The sequence below is a fragment of the Leopardus geoffroyi genome, chromosome B4 (genome assembly GCF_018350155.1).
Source record: "Leopardus geoffroyi isolate Oge1 chromosome B4, O.geoffroyi_Oge1_pat1.0, whole genome shotgun sequence".
Taxonomy (NCBI): domain Eukaryota; kingdom Metazoa; phylum Chordata; class Mammalia; order Carnivora; family Felidae; genus Leopardus; species Leopardus geoffroyi.
Genome location: NC_059341.1, coordinates 52,373,518 through 52,390,541, shown reverse-complemented (window position 1 = coordinate 52,390,541; position 17,024 = coordinate 52,373,518). Strand labels below are relative to the sequence as shown.

At 36.2% G+C, this 17,024-nt stretch overlaps 1 protein-coding gene across 28 annotated transcripts in view; it reads right to left on the bottom strand.

Annotated features, from left to right (window-relative positions):
* PLEKHA5 (pleckstrin homology domain containing A5) overlaps positions 1–17,024 on the bottom strand; it is a 245,399-nt gene that overhangs the window by 71,023 nt on the left and 157,352 nt on the right. For 14 of the 28 annotated variants that reach the window (XM_045464769.1, XM_045464744.1, XM_045464740.1 and 11 more), the window contains 5 exons: positions 15,406–15,506; positions 11,310–11,425; positions 10,999–11,016; positions 7,080–7,547; positions 539–1,004 (listed from right to left, as the gene is read on the bottom strand). In XM_045464769.1, coding sequence (XP_045320725.1) covers positions 539–1,004; positions 7,080–7,547; positions 10,999–11,016; positions 11,310–11,425; positions 15,406–15,506 — 1,169 coding nt within the window. Of the gene's footprint in view, positions 1–538; positions 1,005–7,079; positions 7,548–10,998; positions 11,017–11,309; positions 11,469–14,022; positions 14,191–15,405; positions 15,507–17,024 lie in introns of those variants that run through there. The other 14 variants (XM_045464741.1, XM_045464749.1, XM_045464756.1 and 11 more) reach the window with 3 other exon arrangements.

Sequence of the window (17,024 nt, the reverse complement as noted above, 5' to 3'; positions counted from 1 at the left end):
ATAGGCTATGGAGCATAGAAGAATGCATAACACATCTGCTCAAAATAAGTATTTTTGTGCTCTCGAAAGATGATGTGTTGCAAGCTTAGGTTTTTATATGTGAGATTCTGACACTAGAGATTATTCTTTTTTAATTTTAATTTTTTAAAAAAGACATTTATGATTTTTTAAAAAGTTTATTTATTTATTTTTTTTGAGAGAGAGAGAGAGAGAGAGAGAGAGAGAGAATGAATGCATGCCAGGGGGAGGGGCAGAGAGACAGAATCCCAAGCAGGCTCTGCACTGTCAGCACAGAGACCGATGGCGGGGCTCAAACTCACAAACTGTGAGATCATGACCTGAACTGAAACCAAGAATCGGACGCTTAAACAACTGAGCCACCCAGGCGTCCCATATTCTTTCTTAATTTTTAAAACAAAGGAGCTGTCTTGCCTACCTAGTTTTTTGTCTCTCACATTAAGAAAAAAGAATAGGTGGACAGAAATAAAACACAACATCTGTAAAGTAGTAGTTAACACAAGATTAGCAGATATGTTACCTTAGGGTGATGGGCCCTGTGTCTGCGGTCTATCGTCACATCTCCTCTCTGAATTGGCGAAGACACTTCCGATCTGTATGTTCGTTGAGGGGAGTATCCCTGATAAGCAGCTATTGACCCATGGGAAGGTGATGTGGGAATAGAGTGCATTGTCTGATCAGAAATATTAACCATGGTTTTAGGACTGGTCAAAGTACCGTGACGAGGGAGGGTGCTCTGCTTATTATAAAACTGACGCTGCTGCCATTCGTAAAGCTGCCACATCGTGTCATCTCTCATTGATCTCCGTTTCTCTTCTGCTCCAGGCCCTACTGTTTTGTCACGAGTGGAAGGGGTTACACTGCAGATGCTTTCAGGCCGGGTCTTGCTGTTTCTGGGGAGTGTTCTGTAACCTTCTGGATAGCGGGCCATAACCTGGGCTCTGTGGCTTGGCATATTTCTTGGTAACGTTTGGTATGAAATGACTCTAAAATTAAAAAAAAAAAAATTGAAATATAAAAACGAAGAGTTGTTTTCCAGATTCTAAATTAGAGCAAATTTTTTTTTTCCTGCTGGTAAGTAAAGTATATCTTGGGACTTACTTTTAAAAAGTTGATCAAAATATTACACAGGGTATAAAATATTAATGAACATATTTCGACCTTTTTATGAAATGCAATTTGATGAATTTACTACATTAAGTAAAAAGTATCTTTGTTATTTACATAAAAGACTGTTAACTCCACACAACGTGCAGTTTGGTTAAAAAAAGGAAAAATACTTATTTGTAAGAATATCCAAGATCTAATCTTAAGTTTGTCTCTGTAGCTTGTTTTTATATAAACAAACTCCTAGTCTCTTTTCATAAGGTAAGTAGGAATGGAATACTGAGGGTTTGAGTTGTCCTATAGAGCAAGAAGACAGGAAATGAATCCCTGCAGGTATATGTGACTCCTCTATTACAATGTTTCTTTCAGAAAGCAGGACTATTTCTGGGAAGAAGCGCATCAGTACATTTGTGGTTTGAAGAGAAAACTCTCCTTGATATCTTTTCTTAATTTGAAAAATAAAAGTGACTGGAAGCTAAAGCTCGAAATTTAACTATTTAAAGACAAAACACTTAAACATGGTAATATTCAGATATACAACTGCAAATCTCAGGAGTTTTACATGTTTCTAGCATGGAAATGAATATTCCACCTTGGCATAAACATTTGTGGCAGGCTTTTTAAAGCAATCTAAAAATTCTCATGTATATTAAGCATCTAAAATAAAGTTCTTTTAAAATGCTATATTTTTGGACATGGATACATAAGGCATATTACTGAGCACAGATTTCCTAATGTTTCGTAAAATGAGAGAATAAAGTAGAATTTTAGTTTACAATTTTTAAAAAAGACTCTGTGATAAAAACAGTTTTAACTATCCTTTGCTAACCTCATGCTAGGTCAGATACATTATATAAAAAAGTTTCTTAAAAAGTTAGGATTTGTGTTCCCCATTATCTTCAGAGGTAGGAATAGGTGCAATTACAATTCAAATTCTAAATGCAAACACAATCTTTTTAATAACAGTAACCACAATAAAATCAAGATTTAAAGATCAATATTATAAGTATTCATCTTGCTAGATCTACACTTGGCATAAATCTATATTCTAATATAAAATGTAATTCAATCAACTAAATGTGGGGGAGTTGGGCCCCCATACACCCAGGTTTTCCAACCTCTTCTTTCAACATTAACACATTTCTTCTGTGCACTGTATTTTCAACATAGAGTGTAGTTTGCAATTGTGCACGCATGATTGCATACTATTTTGCTGCCTCCTACTGGGTGTTAAAATGTCAAAAAAGGTGGTGATTACATAGGCCAGAAAGGGTAGAAGACTTAATGCGTAAATTACCTGACCACAATCTTTCACCATCTGGGAATCCTTGGCTGATAAGATGGATGTCAGAGCCGTTTGACCCAAAGACTGTTGTCAGTGACAACAATGTGTAAACACTAATGTACCGTAGTAAAAAAAGATTTCATTGTGATGATTAGGTGTAATGAATTGGGTGCGTTTGAGCTAAGAGGAATGGTGATAATAAAAATCCCTGCATAATTTGTGCCTACTAGGGCAGTAAAATTATGTTACCTTTACAAAAACACCAGAGGAAGTCTCAAGTTAAATACACTTTTTTGTGGCTTAAAGCACCCACAGAGGGGATAATGCTGTGAAAAATATGACAAAATAATAAAGTGGGAAAAAGCAGCTGATCAAGAGTCAGGAGGGCCAAGATTCTTGCTCTCCTACTTATGTATAAGGAGACCTTGGATGAATTACATCTTCTGGGACTCAGAGAATGTTAGAGAGTATGGTGTTTTTGTTTTGTTTTGGTGGGGGTAGTGTGTGGAAAAGACCAAGAGCACATACTTCTTTTAATGTTTTCTCCTTTTTACAGTGATCTCTACACCCAATGTGAGGCTTGTACTCATGACCCTGAGATCAAGAATCACAGGCTCTTCCAGCTGAGCCAGCCAGGTGTCCCTCATGTTCCTTTTATTTATTTATTTATTTTTTAAATTTTTTTTTTTTTCAACGTTTATTTATTTTTGGGACAGAGAGAGACAGAGCATGAACGGGGGAGGGGCAGAGAGAGAGGGAGACACAGAATTGGAAACAGGCTCCAGGCTCCGAGCCATCAGCCCAGAGCCTGACGCGGGGCTCGAACTCACGGACCGCGAGATCGTGACCTGGCTGAAGTCGGATGCTTAACCGACTGCGCCACCCAGGCGCCCCCCTCATGCTCCTTTTAATATGTGGGTTAAAGGAAGAGTTAGTGAGCCCACTAGGAGTGGCATGTGAGCTCTTCCTTCCTTAAGCAGCACTCTTTTCATTATGCCAATGATTCCTAGACTTTTGGATTTAATGAAGAAGCAAAACAATCCTTCTATGTAAAAAAATTTCCCCCAAACCACGAAAATTATTTTAAAAACTTTACTCTTTAATTAAAAATAAAAATACACCTGGAAGGGCATAATCTTAAAATGCTACTAGAGTCCTTCATATGCTACCCAAATCTAGCAAACTGAAACTTTGGGAGATTTGGTTTTCTCATCTATGACATGATGTGATCATAAAGCCATCTTACAGTTCTAAACTCCATGTCTTATGTATTCAAAATATTTCCAATTCCTTTAACCATTCCCCCTAAACTAAATTTCCTTCATCACGTTGGTTGTTCTTCAGCTTTTCAATGTCTTTACTTACAACAGGCTTGCTTAAAATTGAACATGCCCCTCACACCCCAACAGGAACTGCTGCAGTGAGGCTAACCACTGGAGGTCTTTGGGGCTGGAGTGAAGAAAAAAGGTACCCAGTACTCTGATACAACCAGTATAAAGGTTCTTCTATTCTTTGCTGCTTTCTTGCCACAAATATTTCCTATTTTTTCCCCCCCTGCTTGGTCTCCCTTCCTATCCCTACCTTCTCTGTTAACAACAAAGCTAGAAACTGAAGAAGTTCAGAGTTGGCAACCCCACAGCTATCTGCTAGGAAGCAAGTCAGTCACAGAAATAGACACTATCCTAGAACTTCTGTCCTAGTACTAAAGCAATTTACCCCAATATACCTTGATTTGGTCATTCGCGAATTCAAGAACTATTACAGAGACTTTAATATGCAAAAAGCTCTGTACTAAGCAGTGAACTATACCATAGAAGCACATACCGAAAATATAAATGTTAACTTTGTATCTAGTTTGGAAATGTGGGAAACAACTATTTCTAACCATATAACGAATGGACATATATTTTTAATTTAAAACACAATAAAAACTGCCCATAAACTAATGTTTGAGTTCCAGCTCAGAAAGTCTATTACACCAAAACCCTCCAGTGCTCTGAAGCATTCACAATATGTGAGCTGGACGCTCCTGTAGACATGTATATTCAACTGGAGCCATTAACCTATCCTATGATCATTAACAGTATGCTACTTCCCTACTGAGCTTGGCTAATTAATGACTACAAAGTTTAAAAGGCTCTTCTGCCATCTTTGGAACCACTTTTGAAGAACTTTAATACAAAGTTAGGTTATTTTCAAGTAAATTTATTTTTACCACATATACTTTCTAGCATTTTGAGACCTGTTTTTCAAAAACGGGTTTCCTTCAGTGGTTTTCCCCAAAGAAATTCAAATTAAGCAAAGTGTGATTTACTTTTAAGTGAAAGCTTAAGAAATGAACACTGTAAGCTCCTTCATCAGGTTTGGTGCTCCATTCACTAGCAGCTGCCTGTCAAACACCATGAAAACCCTGTCCCTGTGATTCTGCCATGCAGAACAATGGATTAAGGCACCATGCATCTTAACAGTGCCTGCCACTCACAAAGAAACTTTAAAGCTCTGTTCACAGATGCAGGGATCTACTATTTGACTAAATATTAAACCCCTTTTCTTTCTATCAGAACTTTAATAATAATAGCAAGGCTTCCACAAAGTTTTACAAAATGAATTATACTATGAATAACCCTTATGCTTCTTTCCACCAATAAAAATTATTGTATTATAAAACATCCTATTTTTTTAAAATATGAAGTTCATATAATAATGTAGGTGGTATATCTCACTCAATGACCCAAAGTAGACTCTAGCCAGTGACTCCAAAGTTGGAGAGGCAAGGCAGAGAAAATCTTAGCTCAAAATACCTTCAGAAGCTGTAAGTCTGCTTTCAAAAGAAAAAAGTCACACAGAAAGCCTTTATGTGTGTTAATTATACCTATCCAGAGACCTAAAAGTTCTTGGAAAATATTATTTATGCTCAACAATTAAGAAAACCCTAACTTCCAGATGTTTGTCAAACCACTTTAATTATACAGTTTCAACTGTAAGAAAGTATAGAATCATTGAGGAGAAGTGATTTCATTAAGAAGTGAGGTTTAATTTTCTGGGTAGAGATTCAGAAAATTTTCTGGCTGGCATTTTTATTGTTTCCTTGAAAATGGTTACCTTAAGTACTATCAAACATCCGTTCATTTATCCCCCCCATAATTAACTCTGGTTTTCCTTCTGTCTAATCAAACTTTATTTTTGAAATAGCAAATATTTCTCACAACCCTTCCTTGGGAAAATCAGAAAAGTGAGCACTGAGGGTGGAGAAAAAGAAAATGGAAGTGAACAACACACTGCAAGAGTGTTTTGCAGTGCTGGTTGAGATAACAAAAGATGAGGCCAAGTGTACCCAGGCCTTTGAGCTGCTCCTGAAAGGAGAGAGACTTTGGCTGACAGCTGCAGACATCAGTCATGACAACTGAGCAAACTGGAAGAACTGTCAAGTTAATCTTCACTTAACCAAAACATCATTAATGTCATTGTTTTTTGGTTTTCTACTACTGAGAGGTAAGAGTCACAATAACTCTTCAGGTAATTTTTCTGCCCACAAGCACATTAAAGTCTTTTTTAGGTTTTGCATCACCAAATTCTGGCCTAATGACAGAACACTGTTTCCCATTGTAGGGGCCCGCTATTCTTCCATCTCCTCTGGCCTTTATTTTTCATCTCCTTTGCGGGTCCCTCAATTCTTTTTCTTAAATGTAAATTTTCTTTCAGGTTTTCCTGTAGAATCTTTATTTTATCTAGCTTCCAGCTGAATGAATTTATCTATTTTCATCCTTATCTTTAAGCGCTTTTGATACGATGATGATGCCCCAAAACTTACTCAAGTCCAGGTTTCTCTTTGGAGCTACAGACTACATACAGGCCGCCTCAAATTGAACCTGTCCAATTATTCATTACTTTCTCTCTTCCCAAATCTTTTCCATGCAGTAAAAGGCACCAGACAATCCCTGATGACCAGAGTCCTAAAAGCAGGTGTCATGCTTGATTTTCCCCTATCAGACTGAGACTAGTTTGCAATCAAGCACATGCAAGCACTCAACTAGTCTTGTCAATCCCACCTTAAATACATCCCCTCTCTCTCCTCATTTCACTTACTCCAATAGTGTTTGAACTTTCTCTAATTCATTCTCCAGATTCTTCGGTGGGAGTGATCTTTCTGAAACACCAAATCTGAAAACATCTCTTCTGGCTTATCTCTCCAGCCTTGGTTCTCATGCATCATCACAGAGGTTGTACCTAAGCCTGGATTCCAGCTCTGTCAACTCTGCAGTTTTGCATATCTAAGCCAATTATCAGCCTGCCACCCTTTACAACTCAGCTCGTATTTCATTTCCTGCAGAACAGTTTTCCTGGACCCCTAGGTTGGGTTGGGTGTCCCTGAAATCTGTTTTTGTAAGCACCCTGTTCTTGCCTTCATTTTGTAACAGTGTATTGCACTTGTTTATCTAACTTTCTTCTCTAGCAGGGAAGGACCTCTGTGAGAAATCTGGACAGCATAATGAGAAACAGAGAAAAAACAGTTACGTCTGATTACCATGAAGAAAAGATAGAAATGAAGCTATAATGTCTAAAACACAATTTAAACTAATACTTTTCAACAGGTGTCTCAGAAACCAATCTTCACCAACATAGTATGAAAGAAACGTAGGTTCAGGACATGTTATGACAAGATACTTACCCCCTGGTTTCTTCTTCATGACCCCTCCCCTTCTGGATTTTAATCCACTGTTCCAACTGTTGCATTGAGTTTGTCCTCTGTATGACTCGATCAGCCTCTGTGTGTAAGGGCCCGGTATTTGGGTGGCTTCCACCTCTAAGATCTGCCAGGCTGACATTGACAGTTTTGTTCTCTGAACTGTTCACGTTGACTGGTCTATAGTGTCCAGTCTGAGCTGGACATGTTGACCCGCTCTCATATTCAGATGGCAGAGAATTCAACTTCACACTGTTAATTTTTGTTAAAGGTCTATCTTGACCATCCTTCTGAAATCCGTATTTTTCAGCTTCCAATGCCTTTTTTTCTTCATTTTTGCTTATTTCTTTGTTTTTCTGGTTATTTTGGACCTCTGGTTTAATTAGCACTCTATGGTTGGGAAAGTTATTGATTTCCTTAGTTGGGGCATTTTCAGATGTAATCTTGTCCACTCTGAAATCAGAGAAGAAAATCGTAGTAAATCAGATGAAATAATGCGCATGTTATTTCTTGGATTCAATCTAGGAAAAATGTAAAATTACCTTTGACTTTATGGAAAAACCTGAAAGGGTCACAGAAAACAAGTCTGTACAAACCCCCAATGTTATGATATGAAAATTCAAGCACAATACCAAAATGCATAAATACAAATGTGGGAGGGGAATAAAACATAAAATGTATGGTGTATAAAGCACTGGAGGATAAGAAGTGATGAGTGTCCCCATAAGAAATCTGGAAATAAAGCAAATTAAGGTTACCCTTTGACAGTAAAACCTCAAAATCCACACGTAAAGGACCACAGCAGCTAGTCATTTGAAATACATAATGTGGCTTCCAGCCAGGAAGGTTAACTCATCTTGAGACAAACATGAATCTGGTTTGCGGAAATGGCTGCACCAAGAAATTACAGTCTGATGCTGTCCAAGATCTGAACCATATGACTTACTAACTCTATGTTTGTATTCAAGAGGACCTGACTTTTGGTGAAGAACTCTTACAGCCAGACTGCTATTAAGCTCTATCTCTTACTAGCTATGTTTTTGGACAAGGTGTAGAAATTTACCGTGGGGATAACTGTAGCACCAGGACTACAGGATTGTGTGAGGACCAGATTAATATTTCAGTGGCTGCCACAGACTTTATTACTATTATCATTCTGTCTTATCAAGCAATTCTGGATTAGAATCTGGCATCCCATATCCATCTCCCCACTGGAAGAATGTGCTGCTTAACAGTACATTGCTGGGCCACCGGACAGTTTTATTGCTCACCATTCCAGTTGTTATATCTAGGACTTTCTGAAGAGAGTCAGCTTCTCTGAAACCAATCACCTGCAGACTCTGACAAGACCAAGCTGAGTGTCTGAACCTGCATGAAATTGCCAAGATCATGCCAAGCTGGGAGGCCTTTCAGGAACTGGCCAACCTTCTACATTTCCGTATATAATAATGTTCCTATCAGATCCCAAGTGTGATATTGCTGCCAGTTTTGGTGATGAGTAGGAAATACATAATCCATATATACTTAGCTATAGACAGAGTTTAGAATACAATTAGTGAATGTAAAAAAAAAAAAATGAAAAGAAATGTGACTGACTACTTTTCTTAGAGTAAATTTATAAGCTATCCACATATTTAGGTTGGATATAACCCATAGCTTCTAGATTGGAAGCAATATTAGACACTGGGGAAGTTTATTAAGATACGCTATGGAGCTTCTTTATCTTAAAAGATAAAAGTGTGAGAAGATTTACACTAAAAGCACACTGACCTTTACTAAATTCTAGGAGTGAGGGGGTGGGTTTAATATTGAATATCAAATATCTGAAAAAAGTTTTTAGACTTAGTTACCTATTATTTTAAAGTAGAACAGCATTGCCTTTTTTATCTTCATTTTTCCAAAGACTTATCATTTAAGACATGTAACAAAAAGACATATATACTGACTTTTCGAATGGAACAAATGAATTTAGAAGAAATTAACTACCTAGTTAAAAGCTGGATGTTTTATCTCTTATGATAGGTTCCAATAAATATTTGTAAGTATTTTGGCCATACAGGAAAGAGAGCCCATTACCTTAAAACCAAGCACACAAAATCTCCCTCTACTTATGAAATATTATAATAATTAGGTTCCTTCAGTTTGAAATATTAAGTAAGGCTAACAAGGCGGGCTAAAAATGCCAACAGCTAGCAGTAGAATAAAAAGCATAATTTCTACAGGATAATGGTGACCAACATCAGCCGGGCACAAAGGTGGTTTCCAAGAATTTCTGGCTAGGGCTTCCTATGTGGGGTTAGGCATCAGACTTCAGCTCAGGTTGTGATCTTGTGGTCTGTGGATTTGAGCCCTGCTTCGGGCTCTCTGCTGTCAGCACAGAGCCCACTTGGGATTCTCTGCCACCCCCGCCCCCCCCCCCCCCGCCCCTGGCTCATGCTCTCTCTCAAAAATAAACAAACATTAAAAAAAAAAAAAAAATTCTGGCTGAGTAAATTATATCAATACAACCTGCTAAACATTGTTACAGGCACATAATCAACTAATAAGTTGTTAGAAGTCCAACCAAAATATTGACTATTATTTTTATCACCCTAAATTATGAGTAATTATCAGTTTTTAGAGTGGAGAATACAAGAAAAGAAAATGGAAGTTGAAATTCTGAGATAAGGACAACATATATTATGAGACTATCTGGAAATCAAATATGTAAACTATGATGCTGATTTCTTTATTCTAAATAACTCCTTAAAAATTTTACTCTGATGTTAAAATTGTCTTAATACTTTTAATTAATTCTTTTCACCTACACAATTCCTCTACCTATTAGTGCTAATCACCTCAATTTTATGGCCATTTGGGTAATTTTTTTTTAAGTGAATGCTATACCATACATGGGGCTCGAACTCATGGCCCTGGGATCAAGAGTCCCATGCTTCACCGACTGAGCTGGCCAGGCAATCCCCATCAGGTAATTTTTACACATGAGATTCCAAAAGCAATTTTCCTTTTATTAGCTTGTCACATAGAATATGCAGATGGTTGAGTTTTTTTGTTTTTTTTTTAAAAATAGGTGTCCTAGAATTTAATCCTGGGCCTTCCTTTTTCTCTTCTTACTTTTCCTAGCTGTAATTACTAGTGATTGGTTAAGTTGATTTGGACTTGATATTAAAACAAACAAACCACAAATATATACATCAATTTCAGTCTTTTAACCAACAAATCAAAAGACTTTATTAATGTGTACACTAACCCTCCCCCACCACCAAAACGAAAAGGTTTATATTATAACAGTACCCTAAATCCCTGAGAAGAGAGAAAAAGAGAATAAACTTGCAAGGAAGCATCTTTCTTGTATGAGACATATGCTCAACTGTAACTGACTGGAAAAAAACTTAATGGTGTCACAGATCTTTCTTCAAATTACAGGAATACAATTGTTTTTAAAGCATATTATTCAGCTGCTATTTAAGTCGTTTTATAAACAGATTTCCTCTCACTAGTTCTTCATATAGTTGATTATTAAAATGATTCAGATGTTCAAAAAGAAAAAAATCACAGGTCAATTTTAATAGTACATATTTGTACTCTCAAGGAATCTGAATATTGAAGTTTCAAAAGAAAGAAGGTAGAATTTATAAAGAAGTAGACATATTTAAAAATAATCTAAATGCTTGCTGAGTTATTTTCTGGAGACATTCATCATAAAACCATCAGAATTAACCAGGAAATGCTGAAGAAATGAAACTCATCAAAATTTTTTATTTCTATTTATTAAACTTCAAACACATACAACATAGCATAAAAACACAATAAAATTAACTTCATGAATATAAATTGTTTTCTAAGATTTAGGCTTTGAAACAGTCTCGTGTAGTTTTAAGATAACAATTAAAAACGTACTTACCGGAAATTAAAGGTAATTCTGTAAGAAGAAAGAATATTCAGTTTGAATGTTAGGATTCTGGATTCACCTCAGTACACTGATAGGTGAAAATGAATAAAGAGGAAATGGGGAATAAAAACACAGGTGGTATCTCAAATTAACTAAAGGTATATTAACTTAATACAGAACATGAATTAATCCTTGCTTTCTGAGGAAGAAATGATTTCGTATCATGAGTAATAAAATGATATGCACTATGATAACAATATACTTGCAGGACATGGAATAAAATGTAAGTGGAAATCACAGTTATTTTCCCTACAAGCTTTTACCTTTTCACGGGTTCTGTCTGTACTAGGGCAGCATCTAACATGGCTTTCATCCACAACTCCATTTCCTTTCCTGTATCAGTGCAGAAATAATAGGTCCGCATGTTTGGATGGGCTGCCTGATTGAAAATGATAGGATCATTTTAAATAGATATATGGGATCTGTAAAAGAAAAAGAAAGAAAGTTAAGTAGTTCCTACAGAGATCATTACTGTCAACTTTCAAAGCAAGCAAGACTTGTCTCACACACAGAGTTACAGAAATGACTGACTTAAGAAAAATGTAATTCAATCTTAAAATTTCCTCCCAACACTGCCATTTTCCTTTGAAAATTAAAACAAGGGAAACGGTGTATGGGAAGGAAAGGAGGTAAGAAATGAAGCACCTTGTCGTGCCCCTTTGCTGTCCTTGTCCATGCCCAATTCCCTAGCAATTCCCATTTACTACAATTCATACATCTTATTCAAGAAGGTTCCATAAAAATTGAACTACCAAACAAGGCAGCAAATACACTTCTTATTTAAAGAAGAAAACACTAATTCAAAGTGATATATGCACTCCCACTGCAGCATTATTTATAATAGCCAGATACGGAAGCACCCTAAGTGTCCGGTGATAGATGAACGGATAAAGCAGATGTAGTAGACAGACAAAGACAGACTGACAGACACACACACTGGAATGTAACTCAGCTATAAAAAAGAAAATGAAATCTTGCGACAACATGGAGAGAGGCTATTACACCAAGTGTTCTAAGTCTGAAAGAGAAAGACAAATACTGTACGACTGTATGATGGAGCCTAAAAAACAAAACAAGTGAACAAACATAACAAAACAGAAAGACTCAAAGATAACAGGGAACAAACTTTTGGTTACCAGAGGCAGGAGGGATTAGAGGGTAGGTGAAATAGTTGAAGAGGATTAAGAGGTATCAAATTCTAGGTACAAAATAAATAAGTCGTGGGGATAGAACATACAGCATAGGGAATATAGTCAGTGACACTTGTAATAACTTTGTATGGTGACAGATGGTAACTAGTCTTATTATGGGGATCATTTCATAATATATACAAAATATCAAATCACTATGATGTACACCTGAAAGTATTGTTTGTCGATTATACTTCAATTAAATAATGTTCCAGAACAACCAGCCACAAAATTAATAGAAATGTTCATGTCCTAGAATTTCCCCTTTGTGTTAACAACTCCTTTAGTCTTCAAAAGGTGCTGCTGTTAAGGCATTTTGTTTAATCCTTATAGACATCTACACACAAACATACAAGATTTACAAACGATTCAAAACGGTATTTCCCTTTAGCTTTTCATCTCAAGTTTCAGAGTTAAAATGTAAATGTTTGGGTTGAGGAAAGCCTATGTAACTGGAAAGTGCGTTTTTATTTTTTTTTTAAATGCTTATTTATTTATTTTGAGAGAGAGAGAGAGAGAGAGAGTGCGCGCGCGCACGCGTGTGTGTGCGGTGGGGGGAGGAGCAGAGAGGGAGAGAGAATCCCAAGTACACTTTGCACTGTCAGCACACAGCCAGGTGCAGGGCTTGATCTCATGAACCATGAGATCATGACCTAAGCTGAAATCAAGAGTCAGACCTTTTACTAACTGAGCTACCCAGGTGCCCCTGCCCTTTTTTTTTTTAAGTTTATTTATTTATTTATTTTGAGTGAGAGTGTGTATGAATGGGGGAGGGGAAGAGAGAGAGAGAGACAGAGACAGAGAGAGAAAGAGAATATGAATCCTGACCAGGCTCCACTGTCAGCACTCGGATACTGATGTGGGGCTCAAACTCACCAACCATGAGATCATGACCTGAGCAGTAATCAAGAGTCGGATGCTTAACCGACTGGGCCACCCAGGCACCCCTGTGGGTTTTTATCTTTATAGTCGTTCAATCTGCCTGTTTCTGAGAAATGAAATAAAGATGTCAATCAGGAACTGGTATCCAACATATGAACACTGAGTGCTCAGCTTAATGCATGGGCTGACAAGACAAAGAAGGACAGCAGTAGTAGCTGTATCAAGGTAGAAAAAGAGGCTGAGGTAGAGACTTCTGTGAAGGAAACATTCTTAATTTCCATGTTAAAATGCCTGTGACAGTTTCCTATCACATAACTGAAGAACAAAGAAAAACGACTCTTTCGGCATACAGGGAAGTAAAGGAAAAGAGTAATAAGTATGTAGTTAGTCTGCTAAACATTAAAAGATGAGAGGAATAAATCTGGAGCCACACACTTCACTCCAAAACCTAGACTATCTGCTTTATTTAAACAAGATCAAATTAGCTTCAATTTTTTTTTTTCCAGAAAGAATCAAGATAGAATTAAATGAACACAGTGATCCAAATAACTATGTAACCAACAAATCTCACTTGACTGATCAGAGATATAAAACTATCCACAGAAACAATTTAGAAGAAACAGCTGAAATGCTACATGTTGTTAAATGATTAAAGCTACCACAAAGTGTCATTGCACTGCTTTAGTGGAGTTTTGGAGAAATAAATGAAAGACCACGGTCCATATTTGTGATCAGTGGAAGGAAGACTCGGCTAGTGCTAAGAAGGTTCAGGTACAGCCATGACTCCTATGTTAACAAACCACACACATGCTTGCCAGATGTCAAATGGAAATATTTACTAGATGATGATCAAGTTTGCTACCTAGCTTCAAGTCCCACAATCGTCCATGAAGTTTCTACTCACCACTATGACAAGCAGCAGATTCAGTGTCCAAAGGTGCTCATAAATTCACAGGCAACAACATTGCAAAAGAGAGTTTGAGAGAGAAATTACTATCCTTGTACTTGTAACAGATAAAATATATATTTTTAAGTCTAAGAACCCAGCAAAAAGTCCTACAAAGAGTACAAATTCAATAACCTTTTGCCAAATTGATGAGCAAAGAAACAAAAAAAAATAAATTCATGATCAAATATAAGTATCAAATGGTTTTACATGTAAAAGTAACTTTATGAAGTTATTAAAGTTACTAGAATTAACTTTGTTATAGCATTTTAAAATATTTAATTCTGTTTTATGGTTCACACTGTTAATAAAATTTATTGAAATTCTATGCCATTCCCTTCTTATCCACAGTGTTTGCTCAGATATTACCTTCTCATTGAGGCCATCCACCCACGCCCAACCACTATTAACTTCTTTGCTCTTTTTTTTCCCAGAGCTAATAATGCAATGTATGAATTAGCAAAAGTTGTAAATCAGCTGCAGTCCTGAGTACTCTTGAAAAAAGAGTGGATGGGAATTAAAAATGGAATAAATTTTATAATGGGGTAAACATTTCCACTGTTAAACGTGTTACCCTAATTTTTCCCCTTTTCCTTAAAACAAAGTTTTTACATCAAACCCTTTAGAGTTCTTAATTTAAGACTGACTTAAAAAACAGGTGACCTCTGAAATTTATTTCAGCCATAATCATGAGGCAAAAAATGCAGTATGGTTTTTGAAAACAAAAAATAACCAAACTATCATTAAAGTGGCCTTTTAGTTGAGGTATTTTACAAACCAGCGTTATCAGAAGCAGATGGGTATTGCCAGAGGAGGTGGGCTCAGGTCTGCTTGGATTTAATAACCGTTTTTAATGTCTCAACTTCCATATTATCTCAAATGTACCTGATGCTCATGATGTACTTACACCCGAGAACATTTTTGCAAATATTCTCTGAGGTCATAAATGTACATATCTTATGTTAAAAAACATAGTTGTTCTCTTTCATAGTACTCTTCCCCTAACTTATAATGAAACATTTCAAACATACAGTAAGTAACCTTTGAAGAATAGCACAGTGACCACCAGGACACCTACAGCTGTATTTACCAATTATTAGTATTTTCACATATTTGCTTTGTCTAGAACCGTTCTTAAGTATAAAGACACTTGGCCCTTGGATATCTGAGAAAACGCTTCCTAATTAAAAGGGAACCTAAGACTATTAACTAGTATATTTTAAATATAAAAATGACCATCACTAAAATATCTTTTTGTAATAATCTATGGGTCGATATCCATTTTTTTAAATCAGTGCAAGATTCAAATACAGAATTAAAAAAGTATGACTACTTCCTTACCTTAAAAGCATATTTGCGGTTAATGTGATCCTCTGAGGTAAGCATGGCTATCTGAAAACTAGGTAATAGTATGCTTCCCAGGATACCCTCTTCTTTCTCATCTAAGAGATAGTTGAACATCTGATTAGAATTTTAAATGTTCTCACGAAGCAGAATAACTTTTCTCAAAATGTATTTTGACCAAATCAAAAGGTTCTTACATATAAATGAACTGTATTCAGTGTGCTGTTTAGATAGTTCTTTACAAGGCTTTAAAGGAAATATTAATAGCAAAAACATATATGCTTCTTCACCTTCATTAAGCTTCCCTATCCTAAGCAAATCAGAAATGGGTCTCACACGTCAGAAAAACGTCAATTAGACACGAAAACAGCATACATTGGTTTAGCATATATACCACATTCTACAAAACCCTTGACATGTGATTCATTGAAAACATATTAGTACATAAGTAACGACACAGAAGCTTTACAAAATTAATTCACCCACATTTCTGGTAGGATTTAAATGCCCAACCATTTCAGGCCAAGACAAATGCACAGCTCACTTGCTCACACTCTTCAGGGTGGCTCAAATGTCTCATGATAGAGCCTTCCTTTACTGCCCTAATTTAAGCTGCTATTCATCTGAACTCATCCCAGAGCCCTCTCTTCTCTTTCTGCGACTTCACCACCACCCCCTCCCCATACCTCTGACACACTGTGTTCTATTATTTATTTATCAACTCTTTCCTCACTAGAATGTCAACTCCAGGAAGATACTTAGAATGACAGGAGGAGACACTAAAAAATTTTCAATAAATGAGTACATATGTAAATATGTATTTTTAACTATGCTGTAAAAATTATGATATTTAAAACATATAACCGTGGTTACCTTTTACCAGTCATTCTGATACACAACACTTATGGAAATAAATTACAGGCCGACAAGGCAAGCACATAAAATATACCCAGGAAAATGACAAAATATTAATCTTGGCACAGTATAGATTCACATTATTAGCTTGCTGCTTGGGGGCAGACATGTTTATAAAACTCGAAATACATATATAGTCCATTGTTAGAAACCCATAAGGCAAGTTAATAAAGCTGAGCATTAGGCTGATGAACTCAGTAATGGGAAAAACCAGAAACGAGAAATAATTTATTTTTAGGATGCTTGTCATGTTTTTTATTATCCCAAACTTAATAAGGAATTTTATTTATTTTCCCCTCATTTCTAAAATATAGGTGTAACTTCCACAAGAAAGAAAGTTGCATTAAATTGAGGTTACTTCTGTAGCTTTTTTCATAACACAACAATTCTGCTCTTACTATACTGTGCTCATTCATGTGCAGTTCACTAATACAAGGAAGAATGAACACAAGTGCAGGTTTAGTCTAAAAGGTTAAAAACAGAAGAGGTAGAGAGCAGTCATCAATTACAGAGAATATGATGATTTAAATGAATGAGTCACATTCCAATTTTAAATCCAATTTTGTTTATATAAAAGCATATAATCAGAAAAAGCTCATGAAGACATCTTTATTAAAAAATCATCTTTATCAAATAATAAATTCCCTTTTGTTGCATTACTGGAAACTTTGACTCTTCCTAAAGTTATTTCAGAATATGCA